Source organism: Melopsittacus undulatus, chromosome 11, assembly GCF_012275295.1.
Source record: "Melopsittacus undulatus isolate bMelUnd1 chromosome 11, bMelUnd1.mat.Z, whole genome shotgun sequence".
NCBI classification, from domain to species: Eukaryota; Metazoa; Chordata; class Aves; order Psittaciformes; family Psittaculidae; genus Melopsittacus; species Melopsittacus undulatus.
Genome location: NC_047537.1, coordinates 5,261,434 through 5,280,493, shown reverse-complemented (window position 1 = coordinate 5,280,493; position 19,060 = coordinate 5,261,434). Strand labels below are relative to the sequence as shown.

The 19,060-nt window shown below is 42.3% G+C and overlaps 1 protein-coding gene across 13 annotated transcripts in view; it reads right to left on the bottom strand.

The window, feature by feature from the left end:
- FNBP1 (formin binding protein 1) overlaps positions 1-19,060 on the bottom strand; it is a 96,402-nt gene that overhangs the window by 36,077 nt on the left and 41,265 nt on the right. For all 13 annotated transcript variants that reach the window (XM_031046447.2, XM_031046448.2, XM_031046445.2 and 10 more), the window contains exons 5-6: positions 11,335-11,397; positions 10,496-10,600 (exon numbers count right to left, since the gene is read on the bottom strand). In XM_031046447.2, coding sequence (XP_030902307.1) covers positions 10,496-10,600; positions 11,335-11,397 — 168 coding nt within the window. The remainder of the gene's footprint in view (positions 1-10,495; positions 10,601-11,334; positions 11,398-19,060) is intronic.

The window sequence follows — 19,060 nt, the reverse complement described above, 5'->3', positions numbered from 1 at the left end:
CCAGGCAGATCCAGCAAACATGAAGGCATCAGAGTTCATATTCATGAGCAAGCTCTTTGGCTGGACATGAGCAAAGTAACTCAGAGCTAAATGTATACAGGAGTAGATGCTTGGTTTCCAAAACAATCTGAACTGATCCTAAATAAGATGAGTAAGTAAAACTGGGAACGTTCCAAACCCAAGAATTTTTCTATGAGTGCCCCAGTGATGCTTTGTTTCTCCAGGTCACTTAATGCATTTGGCAAGCTGAAAAACACAGTTCAAATATTTTTCCAATGAGGTATTTGGATCTTAAACTAAAAATATTTTTAAAAGGGCTAATTTTTTTATGATGACTTCATTTGAGTATGTCACTTAAAAATAAAGCGATGCTGATAAGAGTAACAGAACTCAATTTCATAGCTTGGTTCCTGCACTCTGCTGAAGGACAGGATGATAAAAATGGGCTGGTGACGTGAAGCTCCACATTCAGAGCAATGGACGCAGCGCCTGGAGCTGCAGAGTCACAGGAGCTATTTCAGGAGTAATTTATAGTTGAGCTTTCCAGAGAATCGGTTTTTGCCCCCTTTCCTGCTCACTTACGCATGCAAAGAGCTTCACAGAAGGTAATTTTGGGGTTTTTTTTTAGGATTAATGTTACATTATTTGCTTTGAACAGATTTTTTCAGGTGGAAAGGCTTTGGAATAACTAGTCTCTAAACCAGACCATGACTTTAGATGCAAGAGGCAGCTTTCAGTCAACATACACTCTCCTTTAACTGGGCACAGGTGACTGAGCATAACTCCCTTTTCCAGCACCACACACAAAACAATGATCCAGATGTTCTACAGTCTGTTGGAATACTCCATGGCAAGAAATGTCCAGGCTAGGTACATGGAATGCAACAAAAGAGCCTCTCCCTTCTTGACAGGAAGAAAGAACAAGGTCACCTCATTCTCCACAGTCCTTGCAAATGTGCAGGACTAGTAAAACTTTATATACTGATCTGAAATCAGTCCTTTGGCCATTTTTAAGATGGGTACTGTGGGCCCTGAAAGTGTGAGCAAGCTGCTCTGCATTACATACTGCCTCTTATGAGTATTTAATAAATGCCTTTGTGTAGGTACCTTGCAAGCACATTTTCCCCCTAACGCCAGTTTGATGTCAAAGCCAACTGGTGATTAAGAGTAGGAGAAATCTTTCAGTACATTTACTGCCATTTCAGTCTCCAGGACTGAAAAGAATGAAGGATATTTTGCTGAGAACAATTTTCTAAGACACATTCCAGAAACAGCAAGAGGGTCAATAGACACACTGTCTTCTGGGTTTACACAGACAAAAAATGCAGCTCCTCGAGGCTGTTATGGTGGGAGTGATATGAATAACTGAAAAGGGCAGAAAAAAAGCTTTGGCTGCTATTCAGCTGATCCACACTAAGTGGAACAGTTCAACTCCTCAGCAGTTGCTGGTGTCCAGAATGGCAGTTTCCAGTCAAAACTTTGGTGTAGTTTTCTTTCTTCTCTCTTTTCTCCTGTTCTTTCCCCACCCCTCCTTTTTTGTTAAACCCAGACACCATGTGAGATGCATCACTGCCAGGCCACTGCCTGCCAACATCGAACTGTCTTTGGTAGATCCAAGATCAGCTTCAAGTGCAAACACAAAAAAGTCATCCCTGCCCCCATCTCAGCTACCCAATCCCTTCAAAATAGCTTAATGATAAAGGCAGACTCAGAAACACTTCACCAATTTCAGGAATGCTTTCAATTGCTCACAGCGTTTTCAGCTGCAGGCTCTGGTCTTCCCTCCATGCAAACCTAACATCGCCACGCTCTGCTACGAGCGGGCACCAGCACCACCAGCAGCAATGCTGGCAGTGTTTGCAGAATCATTAACAACAGTGGGAATTCTGCCATGGACTTCAAAACGCAGCCAGGGTTTCAGGCTTACATTTACATAGCCTCCAAATTGAGCTCCGCTGTTTACTATTTTACAATAACCAGTTTGGTTTCTCTGAACTGGCAAGCAGAAAAAGGTTTTGAGATTTGCTTTCCTGAAAGCAAAAAGATCGAATGAGGGGTGCAAAACTGACAAAGGGAAAAAAAGAACAAGGAGAAAAAACCTTTTAACGTTAGAAAATAATCTGAGAATCTATGGATCCCTGAAATCCTCTGGCTGAATATAATATACAATGAGCAAACTGCTGGCAGGGGATGGAAAATCATCACAGATCACAGGAACTGTTATCTAGTGCAGTTGCATTGCAAATAATTCTGCCAGACTACAGAAGCGCACACTAACAAGAGATATATCAAAGCAGCAGAACACCAACAAAGCTCTAACAAGAAAAACAACCAAGTTTAATGGAGCTGGACAGTAACACGGCAAGCACGTAGCACAAGGCTCAACAAGGACTCTCCTAACTGTGTCAGCTCTATACTCATAGGAGCAGTCCTGCAACACGATGGTTCTTGCTGATTAACAGAGTCTGACAGCTAGAGCTTACTTGAAATGTAATTAAGTGAATGAGCTCAGGACTTCAGTTCCTTGGCTTTGGACCTCAGTTCTGCCGCAGACTCCCTCATACAGATTTCAGTGTTGCGTTTTCCACATATAACACAAGTGTATCTCTATGTCTTTTTTGTCATGTCCAAGCAACCACCTCAGTTTGGTCTGCAAAGTGCTCAGAGCAGTCTAAATGTTGTGTAAGAGAAGGACCTTTATGTAAGAATTGAGAACAGCAGCATGTGCACCGTGACACGTGCCCGAGAAGCACCTTTCAGCATCCAGCTCCAAGGCCCATGTGGAATAACTGTGCCTTGAATCAAAATGTTTCTCTCCTTGCACTGCCATTCCCATGTCATGAATATTAAACATCCAAACTCTGGGTGACCAAACTGTAAATTCCTGCTAACATCCAGCTCAGAACAATGCAATTCCATAAGGATACCCAAGAAAAGCCTAGTTTATTACAAGAAAAGGTGGTGTTTAGGGGGGATCGAAGGCTATGTGGACTTGAGGGAGGTTAACTGCCACAGCAGTGGTTTAAATGATTTCTGAAGATGTGTTTAGTTGTACTACAGAGGCAACTCAGTTCTGTGGTGTATAAACATGAGTGTTGAATATAAATAATGGATTTTTTTTCTTGAATAAACAATGGAAATTATTTCAGGACTGTATGTGTAATAGATGGCTTAGCTCATACTTTGAATACTGGGCACAGCTCTAGTCATCTCTCTCCAAGAAAGAGATTTACAAACACAGCCAGTGCAGAGTGGATCATCAGGGTTGAAGTTACCCATATGAATTTGTTAGCCTTAAAGCCTGACTTTGTGGGTCCAACACACTGTGGAGCAAGAGACTCCCTTGACTTGACAGCAAGCTTCTGAGTTTGCTAAAAACCAGAAGAGAAGCATATCAGGGATGGAAACAGAGGAATACCCATCAAGAATGACAAGGACATTGCCAATGCATGCAGAGGTGCAGTCAGAAAGACAAAAGCTCAGCTCCAATTGAAACAGGCCATAGATGTCAAAAACTAAAGAAAGAGGTCTTCAGTTACATAAACACCAAACAGAAACAGAAGGAAAATACTGGCCACTCTTAAACAGGAGAGGGGAACTGGTCAGCATCAAGGCTGGAAAGGCAGAGGTTCTCAACACTTTCTTTGCCTCTGTCTCTATGAGCAGTGCTGAGCCCCAGGCCTTGGGAGCACAAATCCAGGTTGATGCAAACACAGATTCACTAAAGAGTTGGTATGCAAACTATTATTAGAAGCTTGACCTCTACAAATTGATGGGTTCTGACCATATCCACCTAAGGGTGTTAAAGAGAGCTGCCTGATGTCATTGTGAGACCATAACTTCACAAAGATTATGGAGAATGGAGATGGGGGACATCCCAGAAGACCAGAAAAAGGTGAAGGTCACCCCCATCTACAAGAAGGGCTTAAAGGAAGATCCAGGAAACTATAGGTACATCAGTCTTACTCTTTAAGGGACTGTTGTCCCTGGGAAAGTTATGGAACAAATCCTCCTGGGGCTGTAACAAGTGAAATCAAGGACATGATTGGGAAAAGCCAGCACAGACTCAGCAGGGGCAAACTGGGCTTGACAAACCTGATCATCTACAAAGTCACTTGCTCAGCTGATGTGGGGCAAGCGGTATTGTCTACCTGGATTCAAACTGCAGTTGATCCTTAATTCAAAACTGTTCTTAAGCCTCTCCTCCACACCCCCTTTTCCTCCCTAACTCGTTTGCTCCTTTAGCAATCTACTTCCCAACAGAGTTGTATTGTTACAAAACTCAGTCAGATTGCTAGGGAGAGCATTACTGCAGAGGAGTACTGCTAAGAGGAAATATAAACTCAGATGGATTTCTTTATCTTACACTGACTGTTACTTCTGTTCCTCGATCTCTTAACACCAAACACAGTGTATATGCAGGGGATACATATGGATATTTGTTAAGTTTGCAGCCATTAACTCCTTATTGTCTAGAAATCAACACACTTCCATTAGTCAGGATTCCAAAAGGGAAACAGCTGCTATATGCAGAATGTCACAGACAGCAGGTTGTAAACAAGGCTCACTCTTCCAGAAATGCAAATTACTGTCCTGAAGGACTTCCCGTGTTCACACACTGCATCATCCATTAGGAAGGAAGCAGTTCAGGAAGAAGTTTGGAGGCTGCATAACCCAGAGGAATAACATTAGTGTGAATCTAATGGCCTTACATCACATTACCAAGAAAAGACTGCACTTGAATTGATGGGAGATTTGACCCACATCACAAGCAAAGACATAGAAGGGTTGATCCAGTTCCATCTGTGAAGCAAAAGAAAAGCAGCTGCCTAACCGAAGTATGTAAAACTCACCAGCACACAAAGAATGGGAAAATCTTATGCAATAACTAACTCCCAAGTAAGAAATGCACAGGCCAGGCCCTCTTGCACTATGTCAGGACTGAGCCTTATGCAGCTTGCCTGTGTGTTTCACTGAGCACTGCTGCTGCACTTGATAAAGTCATAGCAGAATACAGGAAAAACAAAGCCTCTGGAACTATTCACTGCAGTATTTGCCATCCTAATGGCACAAACACCGTGCAGCTTGTCTACCTTCTAACATTACCTCTACATGGCACTACATTTTCCAAATGCTGAGAAGTTCATTATTGCAGAACGTGCCTCGAGGTGGGGAGAAGACAGGATATAACAAATCCCACTGTCACTGGGCAGATGGCTCTGCATCTCCTGAGAAACTAGGCCCATTAAGTAGCTCTGGTCTGCAGAAGGCAAGCACCCACAGTCTCAGGCTATGCTGCAGAGTTTACTGCTGATAGTCAGTCTTCACTGACTAAACCTCAGTGACTCACATTGCAAGAACAGAGCACTAAGCTGGAGATGTTCCTCTGTGGTTTGTCTGTGGGGTTCTGGTGATGCACGCTGCATCTGGCTCCGTTGTGACCTGACTGCTGTTCCAACAAAGTATGCTGCAAATGATGCATTGCAGGACAAGGCTGAAACACAGACCAGAGATTTCTGCAGAGCTCAAGTAATAACAGCTGAATGCAACCTTCACTGTAAGGATTTGTAAACTCTCAATGAGGAGATTTGTGTCCTGCAGCACAGCAGCCTGCAGGCTGGAAAAGCAGTTTACCACTTGACAGTGTTTGCACAGGCAGGAAGATCAGCTTATTCCAGTTTCCAAGTAGCAGTATTTCTACATGTGATCAGTAAGACTTTGCTAGTGATTCAACTCATGACTACCCAGGGCAGTCTAAGTGGACATGTCTTCTACGTAGGAGATACAGACTCTGTACATTGCATTGCAATTGATGGAGGACACCCAGGGAATATGGGTGTAAGAAAAGAGGAGAAAATAAAAGTTCAAGTGTGAAACAGCAGCATCTCTCTGCAGTTATGTTTACAGACTAGAGAATTAATGCCATGGTGGTATTGTATTACAAGGTTTTATGCCTTTATGCAAATCTTAAACTATTCTATGACTTCAAAAACCTTGGGTAGAGCAGGCATAACCTGATCTGAAAGCTGCAGAGCACTGGGGGAAGCTGCTAGAGACTTCAATGAGCTTGAGATTACTTCCATTTCCCTAGATTTTTCCACTTCAAAACCAAAACAAACTAAAAAAAAGGCCAGCACATCTAAAACTAGCACGTATTTCAGCACAGGAATAGAACCATCAACTTTTTCATTGCTTTTAGACATGACATGCAGAGAAGAGAGGAAGGAATGGACTGATAATTCTGCAATAATAATTTTGGATGTAAGTTTGGTTAATTTTGGAGTAATTTTGATTTCAAACTAGCAGCTGACTTGCAACAAGCTCAAGCTGCTGTAAGCACGTAAGAAAGCAAATTCAGCAGGAAAACCCCACTGCCCCAGAAAAGATGTCTCAATGTCACAGGATCCAGAAAAAGATCTTACTACAGGCTCATCCTTTCTGGGAGCAGGTTGAAGACTTCCTAAAGATGAATCAAAACCCCACAGCAACACAAAATAGCAGGTTTTAGCAGGTTTTTAGCAATGTCAGAAGCTTCTTCACTTACAAGACTTAAGGTTAAATTTGTGCTTTATGTCTTTCTAAGTCTATTCCTACTGCTTTCTAAATCCATCCCATACTTGCATTTATCTCAAAACCACTCAAGTGAAACCTTCCTAACAGAAAAGGAATAAAAACCAGAACAAGGTGACGAGTCCTGACTTCAGGACAGCAGCTCTGGGAACTCAAGCACAGCTCAAAGCTGAAGCTGCTTTCTGGCAAAATTAGTCCCTATACGCCACCAATACAGCTGTGCTGCTCTTTAGCAAAGCAACAGATCATGGCTGACACCAGGTACCTCAAACCACTGGTCTCCCCCTCAACCGCAGTGCAAATCAAGAGGCAAAGCCTTCACCCCCTCCCATGGTTGGCCTCAGCCACTTCCCCTTTAAAAACAGGTTCTGTCGAGGTCTACTTTGAAAATAAACCTTCAGAAAACCCAGCTGAGTGCTGGGAGGTTTTTTCCTCCTTATTAGAAGTCTGCAAAGGCACCACCGGGTACCACATTACCCCATAAAGATGTCAGCTCTTTAGTAATTGCAGCTCCAAAGAGAAGGAACAAACAATAGTGCGCTTCCTTATATGTACACCAGCTCTGTGCTGGAGTCACAGGCTGCTTCCCCAAATGGTCAAAAAACTGAAGCAGCTCCACTGTGGTTTTTGAATGAGAACAGCTTTAAAGCTCACATCCCACCACGATCCAAGTGACGCTGATGCTTACGGTGATACCTACGAGGCTTCCCGGTACTGGCATCAGCAACTTGCTAGTTACTAAGCATTTACTTAGTTTGTAAGGCTATTTTCACAGTACAGCTTTCTGTGACCCAGTAAGCTCCTACCCAGACTTCGCTAGACTGAACTGACAAAAACAGCACCTTCTGTTGCAGTTCAACATCTCTCTGCAAACAGCTGCCAGTGATTTAAGAGGTTCAAGCAAACCTAGGAAAGGAGCTCAGGGGCCCAAATTCACTCTCCTGTGACTCCTGCATAAGGAGCCTGACCATTGCAGAGACTGATCACAGCCTTTGCTCCATGTTCCTGCCACCAAAAAAGGAGATTGGAGGAAACAAAACTCAACATCCTGCTCTCACAGAGATCAATGACCAGACTGGATGGCTGCAAGATGGTTGAGCCCATCCTGGCCACAAAAGCAGCACATAAGTCACGTGCCTTCTGCATACTGAATCTGAGATGGTCCTACAGGAACTGTCTGGATCCATATTCCATATCCAGCCCTGCCTCTAAGCACACAGCCAAGGCCCTGCACAAAACAGTCCTGGAGAAATAAGGAGGAAAGCAACAGTTTGCTAGGAGGAAGCAAACCAATACCAAGAGTTGTCCCTCAGGCAAGACTATAATAAGTGCTGGTAGTTCACAGCTCTGTCACAGCATTTGCTGCTACATTTGTCAAAGGCTACAAGGACTGAAATGTTGAGACTTCAGCACTTCAGAGTCTCATACAGCCTAGCTTTAGGTGCATTAGGGAACTGCTGTTATATATTCTTTCAATTGCCTGGGTCATTGTAATCACTGCAGAATTTTAATTCCATTACTCTATAATGCAAGATGCAAAGAAACCACCCAGCTCTAGTGTCTGCTCATGTTTGCAGGTACAAGCTAAAGCAGCCAAGGTGTCAATCTTGAGCTGAAGAAATGAGGGCAACTGATTCCACTGCTTGAAGAGCGCCTTGTTCCGCCAAAGCGAATAGCACTGGCTCTGAACACAGCCAAACTGTCTGCTTTCCTGGCCAGACAGAGTTTTGGGAGCTTTCAAGAGCAGGAGTGCAGCAGCCAACCCATAAGGGGCAAGAGACATCAGAACCTCTGCCATAGGAGGAGGAGGTGAAAGTCATCATATTGCTCCATTGGAAGCTGAGCATATTCTGCATATCCCTGGAGCGAGCTGGTGAGCACTGCCCTGGCAGCAGCACTGGGTCCAACAATGTCCTATTCTGCACTGGGGAGTTATGTCACAGCAGTCCCAGTCACACGGGCAGAGGGAAGCAAAGAAAGCGCATTATTCACAGCCTGACATGGATGAACCCAGCCTAACACATGCACTTGGAAAACACTGTTCTCTCTGTTCGGTAATATTATTTCACATTCCACTCGTTTTGATAACCTTTTCCTTCTCCATCTACCCCGCTGATGGGAAAGTTGACCAATGCCTTCTCCTGAGATTAGCCAACGCACAAAACTGCAACAGATACCACTAAGCCTCATTTCACAATAACTAACAAATGCATATAATAAAAAGCTAGAGAAATTTAGAAGGGAAGGGAAGCCTCTTTCCTCCCCCCACACCAGGGTAGGGATTGATTCCCAGAATTTCCTTAATGCTATCAGGTTGCTAATACACAGCCTTTCACTCTTACCGGAAAGGTAAGGTTTACAAAAGGATGTAGAGCTAAGGAAACTCAGGCCTCTGTTTCATGCCTCTGCTTCCCTTTGACATGGCCTCAGCTTTGAAAAAGAATCTAGGGCAAGCCCTAATTTTATCTATAAAAAACCCTGTATTCTAAAACCACTTTATACAGATAAAGCAGAGATGATCCTCCTCTGTCAGAAAAACCCACATGTGGTGTTATATCTGTAACAGGCCTTCATTCATCTGTGAAGTGTCCCGGCAAACACAGAAGGCAACAAAGGATCAAATCTGCATGGTGAATTTACAACTAATAGCTAAGCAAATTACAAGGCCACAGAGGTATTTTTTTCCTTTGATGTGCAATAGCACTTTGGGGATGTTTTCTAAGCTGCTTATTCATCTACTGTCCTCATTTTTAACAGCATCCTTGATGCTATCTGCTAACTCCTGGATGCTCAGGGTACTAGAAGCATCTTCAGATCACATAGATGTATAGGATAGCATTGTATTTGATAGCTTCCCAGGATGGAGTTAACTGAGAATAGAATGAAGAACAATTCTCGAAGAGCAAAAACTCCATTTTACAAGGGCTATACTGGACTGGAACAAATTCCTTACCTACAATTCAGTGTCCTTTCCTATCCCTGCAACAAAATGTTTGCTATATTTTAAGCTTCAGCTTTTTTTTCCTTGGCTTTTCTTAAGAAACAAACATTTTCAAATGTTCTGGCTATTTTCTACCTAGATGACTCAATACAAAATTGCCCTTACATATTGTAATGTGGTGCTTCTGATCTACCTTACAGCATCTTCTGAGTGGATGTGTAAGGCCAAAGAGAAGCAATTTGAGCACACTTTCTCCCTCGCCATTGCTTCTGTCAGTTACAAAATACATCACTGGACTTCAACACTTAAACTTTAAGCATCCTTCTGCACATCCAATCCTGAATCAAACTAAAGAAAGAAAATATTTCAAGACAGATATGCTGAAACAGCAATACATGTTTAAAATTAAGCACCAGTTTAATGTATAAAAGCCACAAAGGACTCTGCAACCAGGCAGCAACTGAGAAATGAAAATAAAAGCTACATGCCATCTGTGACAAGCACGGATTCCAAGATCCTGCATAACATCAAAACGTGTCCTGCTGTGAACCTAGGACCAGGAACAACAATCTTGGTCACACTTCCTTGCAATCAGTGACATCGGGACATCTTCAAAGTGTTGCTCAAAAGGCAATAGTTTACTTCTACCTGGATCAGAGCAATTGACAATGTGTGGTAACTGCAAGCACTCCCCAGAGAGCCCCCAAACTCAATTGTGTCACAATCTGGGATTAGATAAAACTTATTCTGCATAAACTCATTTAGAGCCACAACAGCTAAACTTGGATATCACCTATTGAAGAAAACTGACTGTATCCATTGGAACTTTTATGCAAATCAAGGCCTCTGCAAAGATCTCCCTATTTCTAATTACCCTACAGACTGTACATGAAGCATTAAGTCCCAGAGGGTTTATCCTACCAGGAGTGAGGAGCTAAACCCATCAAATCTATTTACAAACAGCCTCTCCACCCCTGGACTTACCTTTTCAACATCTGCTTTTGTAACATTGATGTCAGCATCCATTTTCTCAAAATACTGCTGTGCTCGATCTGCTTCTTTGCAATCACGCTCAAAGCGCCTTTTACTCTGGAAAGGAAAAATAAAAGCCTTTGTTATGGGAAAGAAACACAATACCAAAATCTACCTGAAATCAATACCTGCCCCTAATGTGTATGTCAGTTTAGCCTGTTTCTTCAGGCTGCTTAATTCTACCAACATCATTAGGATTTCGTGGTTTTCCCTGTTGGCATTTCTTCTGCTCTTGTAGGCAAGATCACTTCCTCCCTACACTTAACTCCCTCATTTTTATAATGCACAAGGGAGTTAATAAGATCCACACATTTACAAGTCAGGCTTCTGGTTTCTGATGTCCCCTTTCTTTATCCTTCCCCTCCACTTACAGTCTCACTTTTTATTCATCATATCAATGACAACTCCAATGTATTTACTTTTGAGAAACAGCATCTCACTCAAGAGATGGTCGCATTCCATTTCCTCATGCAGCATGAAGCTATTCAGCTTACAGCTGAACAGCACCCTCAGGGACTCCACGTTTCCAGCAATGCTTAGCACACTTTTCAAGTCATATCAAATGAAATGCTACTCATGATAGACATAAATCCCACAGAAAGCCAAATGTGCTATTAAACCAAGCTTTTTTGTGCCTACCAGGGTATTTAAGACAGTGGAGTTTTAAATATCACATTTCTACAGTTCTTATCCATACACCCTTGCCATTCCAAATATAACATTTAGAACCATCTCTATGAAAAAAGTATAAAAATGACTTAAATGTGCTATCTAAGGAAGTTTCCACTTACTGCTTCAAGTTGTTTCCAGCAAGTTTCAATATGTTGTTGTGCCTTTCTGCCATCGTGGAAGTGCTGTTTAGAAAAAGAAGCAAACATTTTGAATGACAAAAGAACAAACAGTCAATTATGCTCAAGGAGTTGCAGAAAAAAAGCAGCAATGCTTCTGGCAGCTGTGTTCTGCAACGCTGGTGAATTGAGCAGGTGTATGATGAGTATCTGATGTCTCAGCAGGCTGCAGATGTATATTTGCATCCATTATAATGGTTAGTTAGACTAAGGCTAATTAATCCCTTTAGCAATTCTACCTTGCATTGTTCACTGTATCTCATAATTACTGGTTTCCCATACCACAAAATCTGAAGCACTTTTCGTCTGAAGACTGTTTCTTTGGTTTCTGAAAGCCAGCACCAAATTAAAATCTTTCTTTACATGGCATTTACCAAGATGCCCTTGATTGGCACATTCTAACAACTGATGTTTCTCCTGATTTCCATTCAGACTCAACATAAAACCTTCTTCCTCATCACTGGCTGCACATGCAAGGCCAGCTATTAATTTCTCTTGAGAGGTGCTCAGTTCTCTGGGTCTTCTGCGCCCCCCCCCCCCCCCCCCCCCCAAACCCTCCTATCCCCACACAGTGGGGGTGCATGTATGTGCACTATATACGTCAGTTCCACAAGGAACTTCTCCTGACTTGCTTTTTGGAGCAAGACTCTTAATTGCTGTTGGTTTAAATAACAGTTTTTAGCCCTTACACCATGCTCTTCATCAGAGAATCTAGTATGCAGTAGATATTAACCCCTCTATCTTCCATATGCCTCACTTTTCCTCGGGATAAGCGATTCATTCCAGATCGCCACGTAAGTCAATGACACAGCTCTAAATAGGAATGTCAATGCAGCCCCCAACTGACCTCTAGAATAGGTTACTCCCAACAAGCCACCTTGTAAACTGAATACTATGGCAAACTACAAAGACAGAGAGAGATGTGTACAGCAGAAAGCCCTATTATTTACTGGCAACCAGGATGCTATATTCAAATACAGGTATGGCTTCACGCAGTAAACTTGAAAAATTAAGACCTGGTATTACCAGATAATCCCACTGGAACATGCTAGCATTCACACATTATCAAACCCACATGTAGTCAGACATTAGATGTATCTTAAGCAAAATGATTACCACCAGTCTGCTAGGGTAGATCAGCTCCAACTTAATAGTAGCCTGCCACAAACTGCCAAAATCAGGAATGTACCTGCAAGCACTTCTTAACTGGCAGGTACTCAGTTTCCTGCATCTTCCACTACAGATTTTTCCTATCAGAGGAAAAATTCCCCTTGTGCTTTCCTATCAGAGGCAGGTTGCTGGAGCAAATGCACCAGTGACATTTCCTAGCTGCCTTCCTGGCTCAAAGAGAGGCACATCAGCAAAAAGCCCCAGACCTGCAGTTCTCTGTCACGCTACATCCAACAGACTTGTATTGCCTTAAAAATCACAACCACCTTCAACATGCCTGCAAGACCAGACAACCACCCTCAGTGCCCTCTGAATACTACAGCATGTAGTCCCAAACACTGGCTGTTAGGGACAGATGCTCACATACAGTTGAAGATATGGGCACTCTATAGCTTCAGCTTTCTGGACAGTGTCTATTGCTGTACAAAACAGAGAAGAGAGGCACAATGGCAGTGATGTTTTTAATTCCAGGCACATGCCATGCTCAGCCCTGGCTCTGCTCCTGCCTACTGAGGAGGGAGTGCGTGCAGCAGCCCACAGCCTGGCACTGCTGCGGCTGGGCGCTGACACCTTTTGCCATACACCCAGATGGTACTGGAGCAGCTCAGCCGCTTTCTGGCTTCTCCAAGAACTCAGTCACCACATGAGAGCATTAAATTTAAACAGACCTAACTGTAAAACTGCTGGGGTGGTGGGGAAAGGCTCCAAATCTATTTCAGTTATTTTGTAGCTCCCTATTTCCTTTCAACTCTGCATGTGACAGACTCTGCATCTTCCTTGCCGGGGGGCTTTGAAACACTCATTTCAGGCTTGCTTAGAGTTGAGGAAACCAGTCCCAAGGAGCAACAAAAACCAGTCCCAAGAGCCAACTGTAATTTAACACTACATTTTTCATCATTTTGCTAATGAGCATGGAATTCATGAAAGTCTTTTAGCAGTGAAGCTGCAAGTAAAATGAGTTGGCTGCCTTCACAGTGCATTTCCTGCCTCCCCCCACCTTCCCTTGTGTCCTCCCCTCTTCACTGGCTCTGATTTTGCTGGAGTGTAGGAAGGGACTTCATTTGGGAACAGCTGGCCTGCATGGAACCTAATACTGTCAGCAACCCATAAACCGCAGGAAAACAACATGTCAGGTTAATTTAACAGAGCACAATTGAATATGGGATGAAGGATGAGAATCAAAAGCATATCAGACAACAGGACTATCCCAAATTCATATTTTTAAACCACTTTGTAGTTAATAATGTCATTTTGCTCTCTTATTTCCAAATTTGTCTTCCCTGTAAAATAAACCCTACAAGCTGCTGGAAGTACATATGAGAGAAGCAGAAAGCCCGAGCAGTGTGGCTGCATCTTCATCAGATTTTACCATATTTTCCTGCTTTTCCCCCCCTTTTTTGAAAAAGAAATGATCTTTTACAGAAATGGAGCACTGGGATGTAAAATGGACATTACTGAAGGTTATCAAATAGTGAAAGGGAGGCAATGATGCCAAGTGACAGTCTGATAAATACAGGCACATTCCAGTTTGGAGGTTTCAGTGCAATACTGTCTTTTTTTAGTTCAACCAATTTCTATATTTATTACTCCCTATTCTCATTGTGTTAGCCCATATCTATCCTTGTTATGAGATAAAGCTACACACAATAACATACGTAATATATGCTGAGAGCACTTCTACTTTTGCAAACCTTTTGCCCTCAAAGCAGGATTTCTGCTTTCCAAAAATCCATTTTTATATAAAGCAACTAAATGGGATGTTCCAACTCTCTGTATTTCTTCAGTACCCCATCTTATGGGTAAGAAAATAGAGACAGCACGGCTAAGTGATCTGCTCAAAGTCATACAGGAAGCCTCCAGTTTCCTCAGACCCTGTAACTATCTTCAACTTCCGCAAACTCATTTCCTTTAGAATCTTCTTAAACAACCCGTGTCCTTTCAGCCTTTTCTTCCTTCCCCTTCCACAAAAAATAAGGAAAAAATAACTTAGATCAGGTTCTCCTTCATAAAGTACCAAGAGGCAAGTTCTATTTTAAAATTAAATGAAATAATAGTTTTTTTGACACCTCATAACTCAGCAAATGGAAAGATGACAAATGGGTTTAGCAAATCATATGGAAAACTGCCATTCTTAGTCACATACATTTCAGCAGCACACAGGGATGAATTTGGAGTAGTTGATACAATACAGAATATTGTTTCTCTCCCCCCCCACCCCAAGCAAATGCCTAACCTGATACAGCCTGATCAGGCTATTTCAAAACCTCAGATTATGAGCAAGATACTAAATCAGTGAATCACACTTCAAGTGTGCCAGGAAGACACTTGCAGCAGTGGTGTTGGTTGTTCACATGCTGTGATTTCCTCTGCACTTTTCAGCCACATCCATGCCGTTCAAAGCACATGTTAAAAACACAGTAAAGTGAAAGGTTTGGGGTTATGCGTGTTTGGTACTCAACCTTCCTAAATCAACCTTTAATCTGTACTTTGGAGTCTTTGGCTAGCAATCACCATACCACCTTCCAGATTTACCTGAAAAACATTTTATCCAATTAGACCTACTAAAAACGACTGCAGCATCACCCAAACTAAAATCAACCTGGCTACATGACCATGACTGTCCTTTAATCCCAGTGTTACAGCACGGTGCTCTGAACAGTCCGTAACTGGCCATGTTTTAATTGGATATCTCCATCCATTCTATGCCCACATGATAAGACCCAATAATCTAGTTTTTAAGTAATCTTATGAAAGTTAAGAGTTGAGGGATTTTCAGCACAGTAATAAGTTGCTTTATGAAGCCTCTGGGAATTATAGTCTAAAAACGTCCCAGGTCTAGGAATACTCAGCTACAGTAAAGGAAGAAAAGTTTTAGGAAGAGCAGGAAACCCGCATAAAGACCCACTGTACATGTGAGTCTTTCCCCTTTTAAATCCAGCCATACCAATGGGTGTGCTCCCCTCATTACCACGCTGTGCTTGCAACAGCTGGGAAGAAATCCTGCCTGCTGTGCAAAGACAAAACTCTCATTGACTTTTGTTAGGCTCTGATTTCACCCATGTTGATCAAAACACTGTGAGCAGTGAGTGAGGTACCTACAATCCAGCGCCTGTCACCGCCAACACCATTACAGTAAGCAGCAGTGGGATAGTTCTACAAACCTTACACAGCCCCACAGCTCTGGGAGCACTTGTTAGATGTCTCTCATCTTTCTAACCTTTTAGAGGAACAGTAGAAAAGCAAGATGCAGTTAAAAGCATCTCTTAAAGGACAATACAGTCCAATAGTTCTGCTGAGGAATTCCTGGGCGGTTTTAAATAAAAGAAGTACCTGAAGCAGGTAAGACTACCAGCATGACAACCAGGCTGCTTCAGTGTTGAATTAAAAACAGACCACGTGAAACACTTGAGAAAGGCTGAAACAAGACAGGCTTGGTTTTTCTTAAGGAAGTAAAAAGCAATTGATTACATGGTTAAACTTAAAACTTACACATTTACAGTCTGTTTATGACTAGACAGAAAGTACAGTTTTTATGCATAGCATACGTTGCATTTGACAACATCCTATTTAAGAACATTCAGAAAAGAGATCTATGACAAGGCTGCTTCATTCTCGTTTCTGTTTTCAAACTAGATCATACACCACAGTGAAAAAACAGTTACAATTTGACTTCTGTAACTGTCACTCTCAGCTCACTTTGAGTGAGTCGATATAAACACACTCCCAGGAACTACTACCTCCTCCAATTCAAACTCTATCTTCGTTTTTGTTACAAGTGACTCCTAAAATAACGGCCAGCGATAACGCAAACCAGAGACGGAAATTAGAGAACGTTACTTCTTTTCCTCCCTTGATTTTCTCAGCTCCATTTGCAAAAAGCCTTGTCAAATGTTCTTTTCCCAGCTGCAAAGACAGGAAACAGTCTCCTCAGAAGAAATCTTTGTCTCCAAGAATAGCAACATATTAGTAAGGTCTTATCACTCTCATTTGCAATAAGAGTAGCATAAGAGTCCTGCGCACGTTGACATGAAACACATTATCTTCACCCATGTTCATCAGTGCCACATTATACTGTGGGTAACTGCTCTCCTTTGCAACCTTCTATAGGAACTTCAGTGTTCACATCTACCCATTGATTAGGTCCAATCTGAAGCAGATTATATGAACACTGTTCAAGGTTGGTGTTCATTTGACTTGAATTGTTTCCTGAAATGGAGCATTCCAGACAAACTCCAGTTACATACCACTAAGACCAAAGTATCTCAGGCTTCAGACAAAGACCAGCTCAGTTGCACAAACAACCAGAACTAGATGCTCACGCCTCCTAGAAGATGTGACAAAACAGCAATAGTGATTAGCACAAACTGGGAGGGTACTGTGACAGTAGTATTTGTAGTATCTTGACAACTCGTGCTACGCAAGCTTCCATCTCTTCTACTTCCCAGTCTTGTACAAAGCTTCTCTTCCACTGATACACAATCAAGAGATGGCATCTCAATAGGCTGTCTCTTCCCACCTTAGAAATGGTCTATGATTCCTGTACAACTCTTGCAGCAATAAGAAAACTAGGAAGTCTACAAGCTAACCGGCAAGGAAATATTTCTTGCTGAAGTTGCTGCAACCTTTTAGCCATTTCCATATAGCCTTCATGTAAATATATATGCCCCACATACAGATTAAGCCTGGCACCAGATGTATAAAATAATGAATGTTATTAACGAAAGTGACAGCTGAACATGCTTGCATGTACCCTTTACCTCTGGCCCTGGACTAACAGCATTCACACACATTTAAGGTATGCTTTACAAGCATAGCTTTCTTGTTGCTCATTCATTTTAGGTCAACATCTGTGGCTGGCTGGATTGAGCACAAACGGGAAAATACATGTGGCCATGCTCAACCCCTCTCACCCTCAGGCTCTTCACAGTCATGCACTGAGCAGGAAATGTTACTGCCCATAAAATACATCTCTCATCTCATCCCTCCCACAGACTGTTGCTCTGCAGTGCAATACTCAGGCTAATATGCAGAAAAGGTAACTACATTTGTCTGCAACCATATCATGGTTCCCAATCAGAATCCTGCATGGAGTAAACAGAAGCCAATTTATTTATTTGAACTCTTAATTTATAGTTCAATGTAGCCATTCAAAACTGGGAACAGCAGAATACTAAGTCCAGTGGTCTCAACTTCAACCCTGCTAAACCCAAAGTTCATATGATACCTTTTCAGCTGGATGGGATATTGGTTTTAGTTTCCCACGTGATTTTTTTTGGAAGCTTCTGCAATAAGCACTTGCTTTTTCCATCTCAGCACAGTCCTTCACTGCACAGTTAGATAATAAGTACAAATATTTAACATGGTTTCATTAAATCTGTACTACAGTTCGGGGAAAACCAACTAACAATAAGAAGACACAGAATTTATTATGATCTTTCCTAACCAGTTTTCTACATTCCTTCATTTCTTATAGCTGCTACTTAACACTCTATGAGTACCATCTGACTTCATGAAATACAGCTGAAATATCTTGTAAGAACAGAGTTGGATCCTTGTGCCATGCATTTATCAAATAGATAAATATTCCATAAATGTCCACTGGAATTTTCTTTCTGTTCATAAATAGCTCTTCATAAATAGCAAAGCTTCTACCTGGCAACAAAACTATTTGTTTAATTTGTATACCCTTAGACTTAGGTTAAAACTAAGTATATTTCTAACTCCATTCAGGAAGCAGTGAACTAGAAGTGGGTTATTCACAGAACAAAAGCTGGGGAAAACTCAGTTTCAACTTGAAGCTTGGTAAATCACTTCCCTCCTTGTCTCTCTTTTCCTCTTCCTACTTCCCACTTTGCCTTTTGTTTCACCATTTCTGGAAGGCAGCAGTATCTCTTTGTACCTTTGCAGCACACAGCACATCTGTGCTCCACACACTCCAGGACCTTGAGGCACAAAATGCAACAGGGAAGAACCCATTGTGCGCTTGATGGGGTCGTATCCTGCCATCCTGTCCCACGCCTGCATGGAGCATTATGCTGTGAGAATCCTGCTGGAAACCACAGGGCTGTTTGCAGAACAGGGAGCTATTCAGAATGAATGAGTGCGGCAGAATTCCTCCAATTATTTACTTTTCATCAACACCTGAGAGTCTACAAGAAACAGAAAGTTCTCTGACACGTACACTCCCCTGCATGAACACACACGGGGAGGGTGCACACACTCCACCATAAAGAACCAGACCCATAAGGATGCATTCATTCCCTGTTGCCCTTCTATCCCAACACAAAATGGAATGTATTGACATCAGGTAAATTCTCTCCCAACCACAGAATCCCAGGGCTGCACCAGTCCAGTCTGCAGCAAAGCTCTTAGCTTGTACTTGACTTTCATGCTCAATTGTATGGAGCCAGCCTATCCCCAACGGGAGGTGTAGGTAGAGGTGAAAGCAGCACTGGTAATAAGAGGGATAGTTCATGACTCCCAGAGACATTTTTAGCAA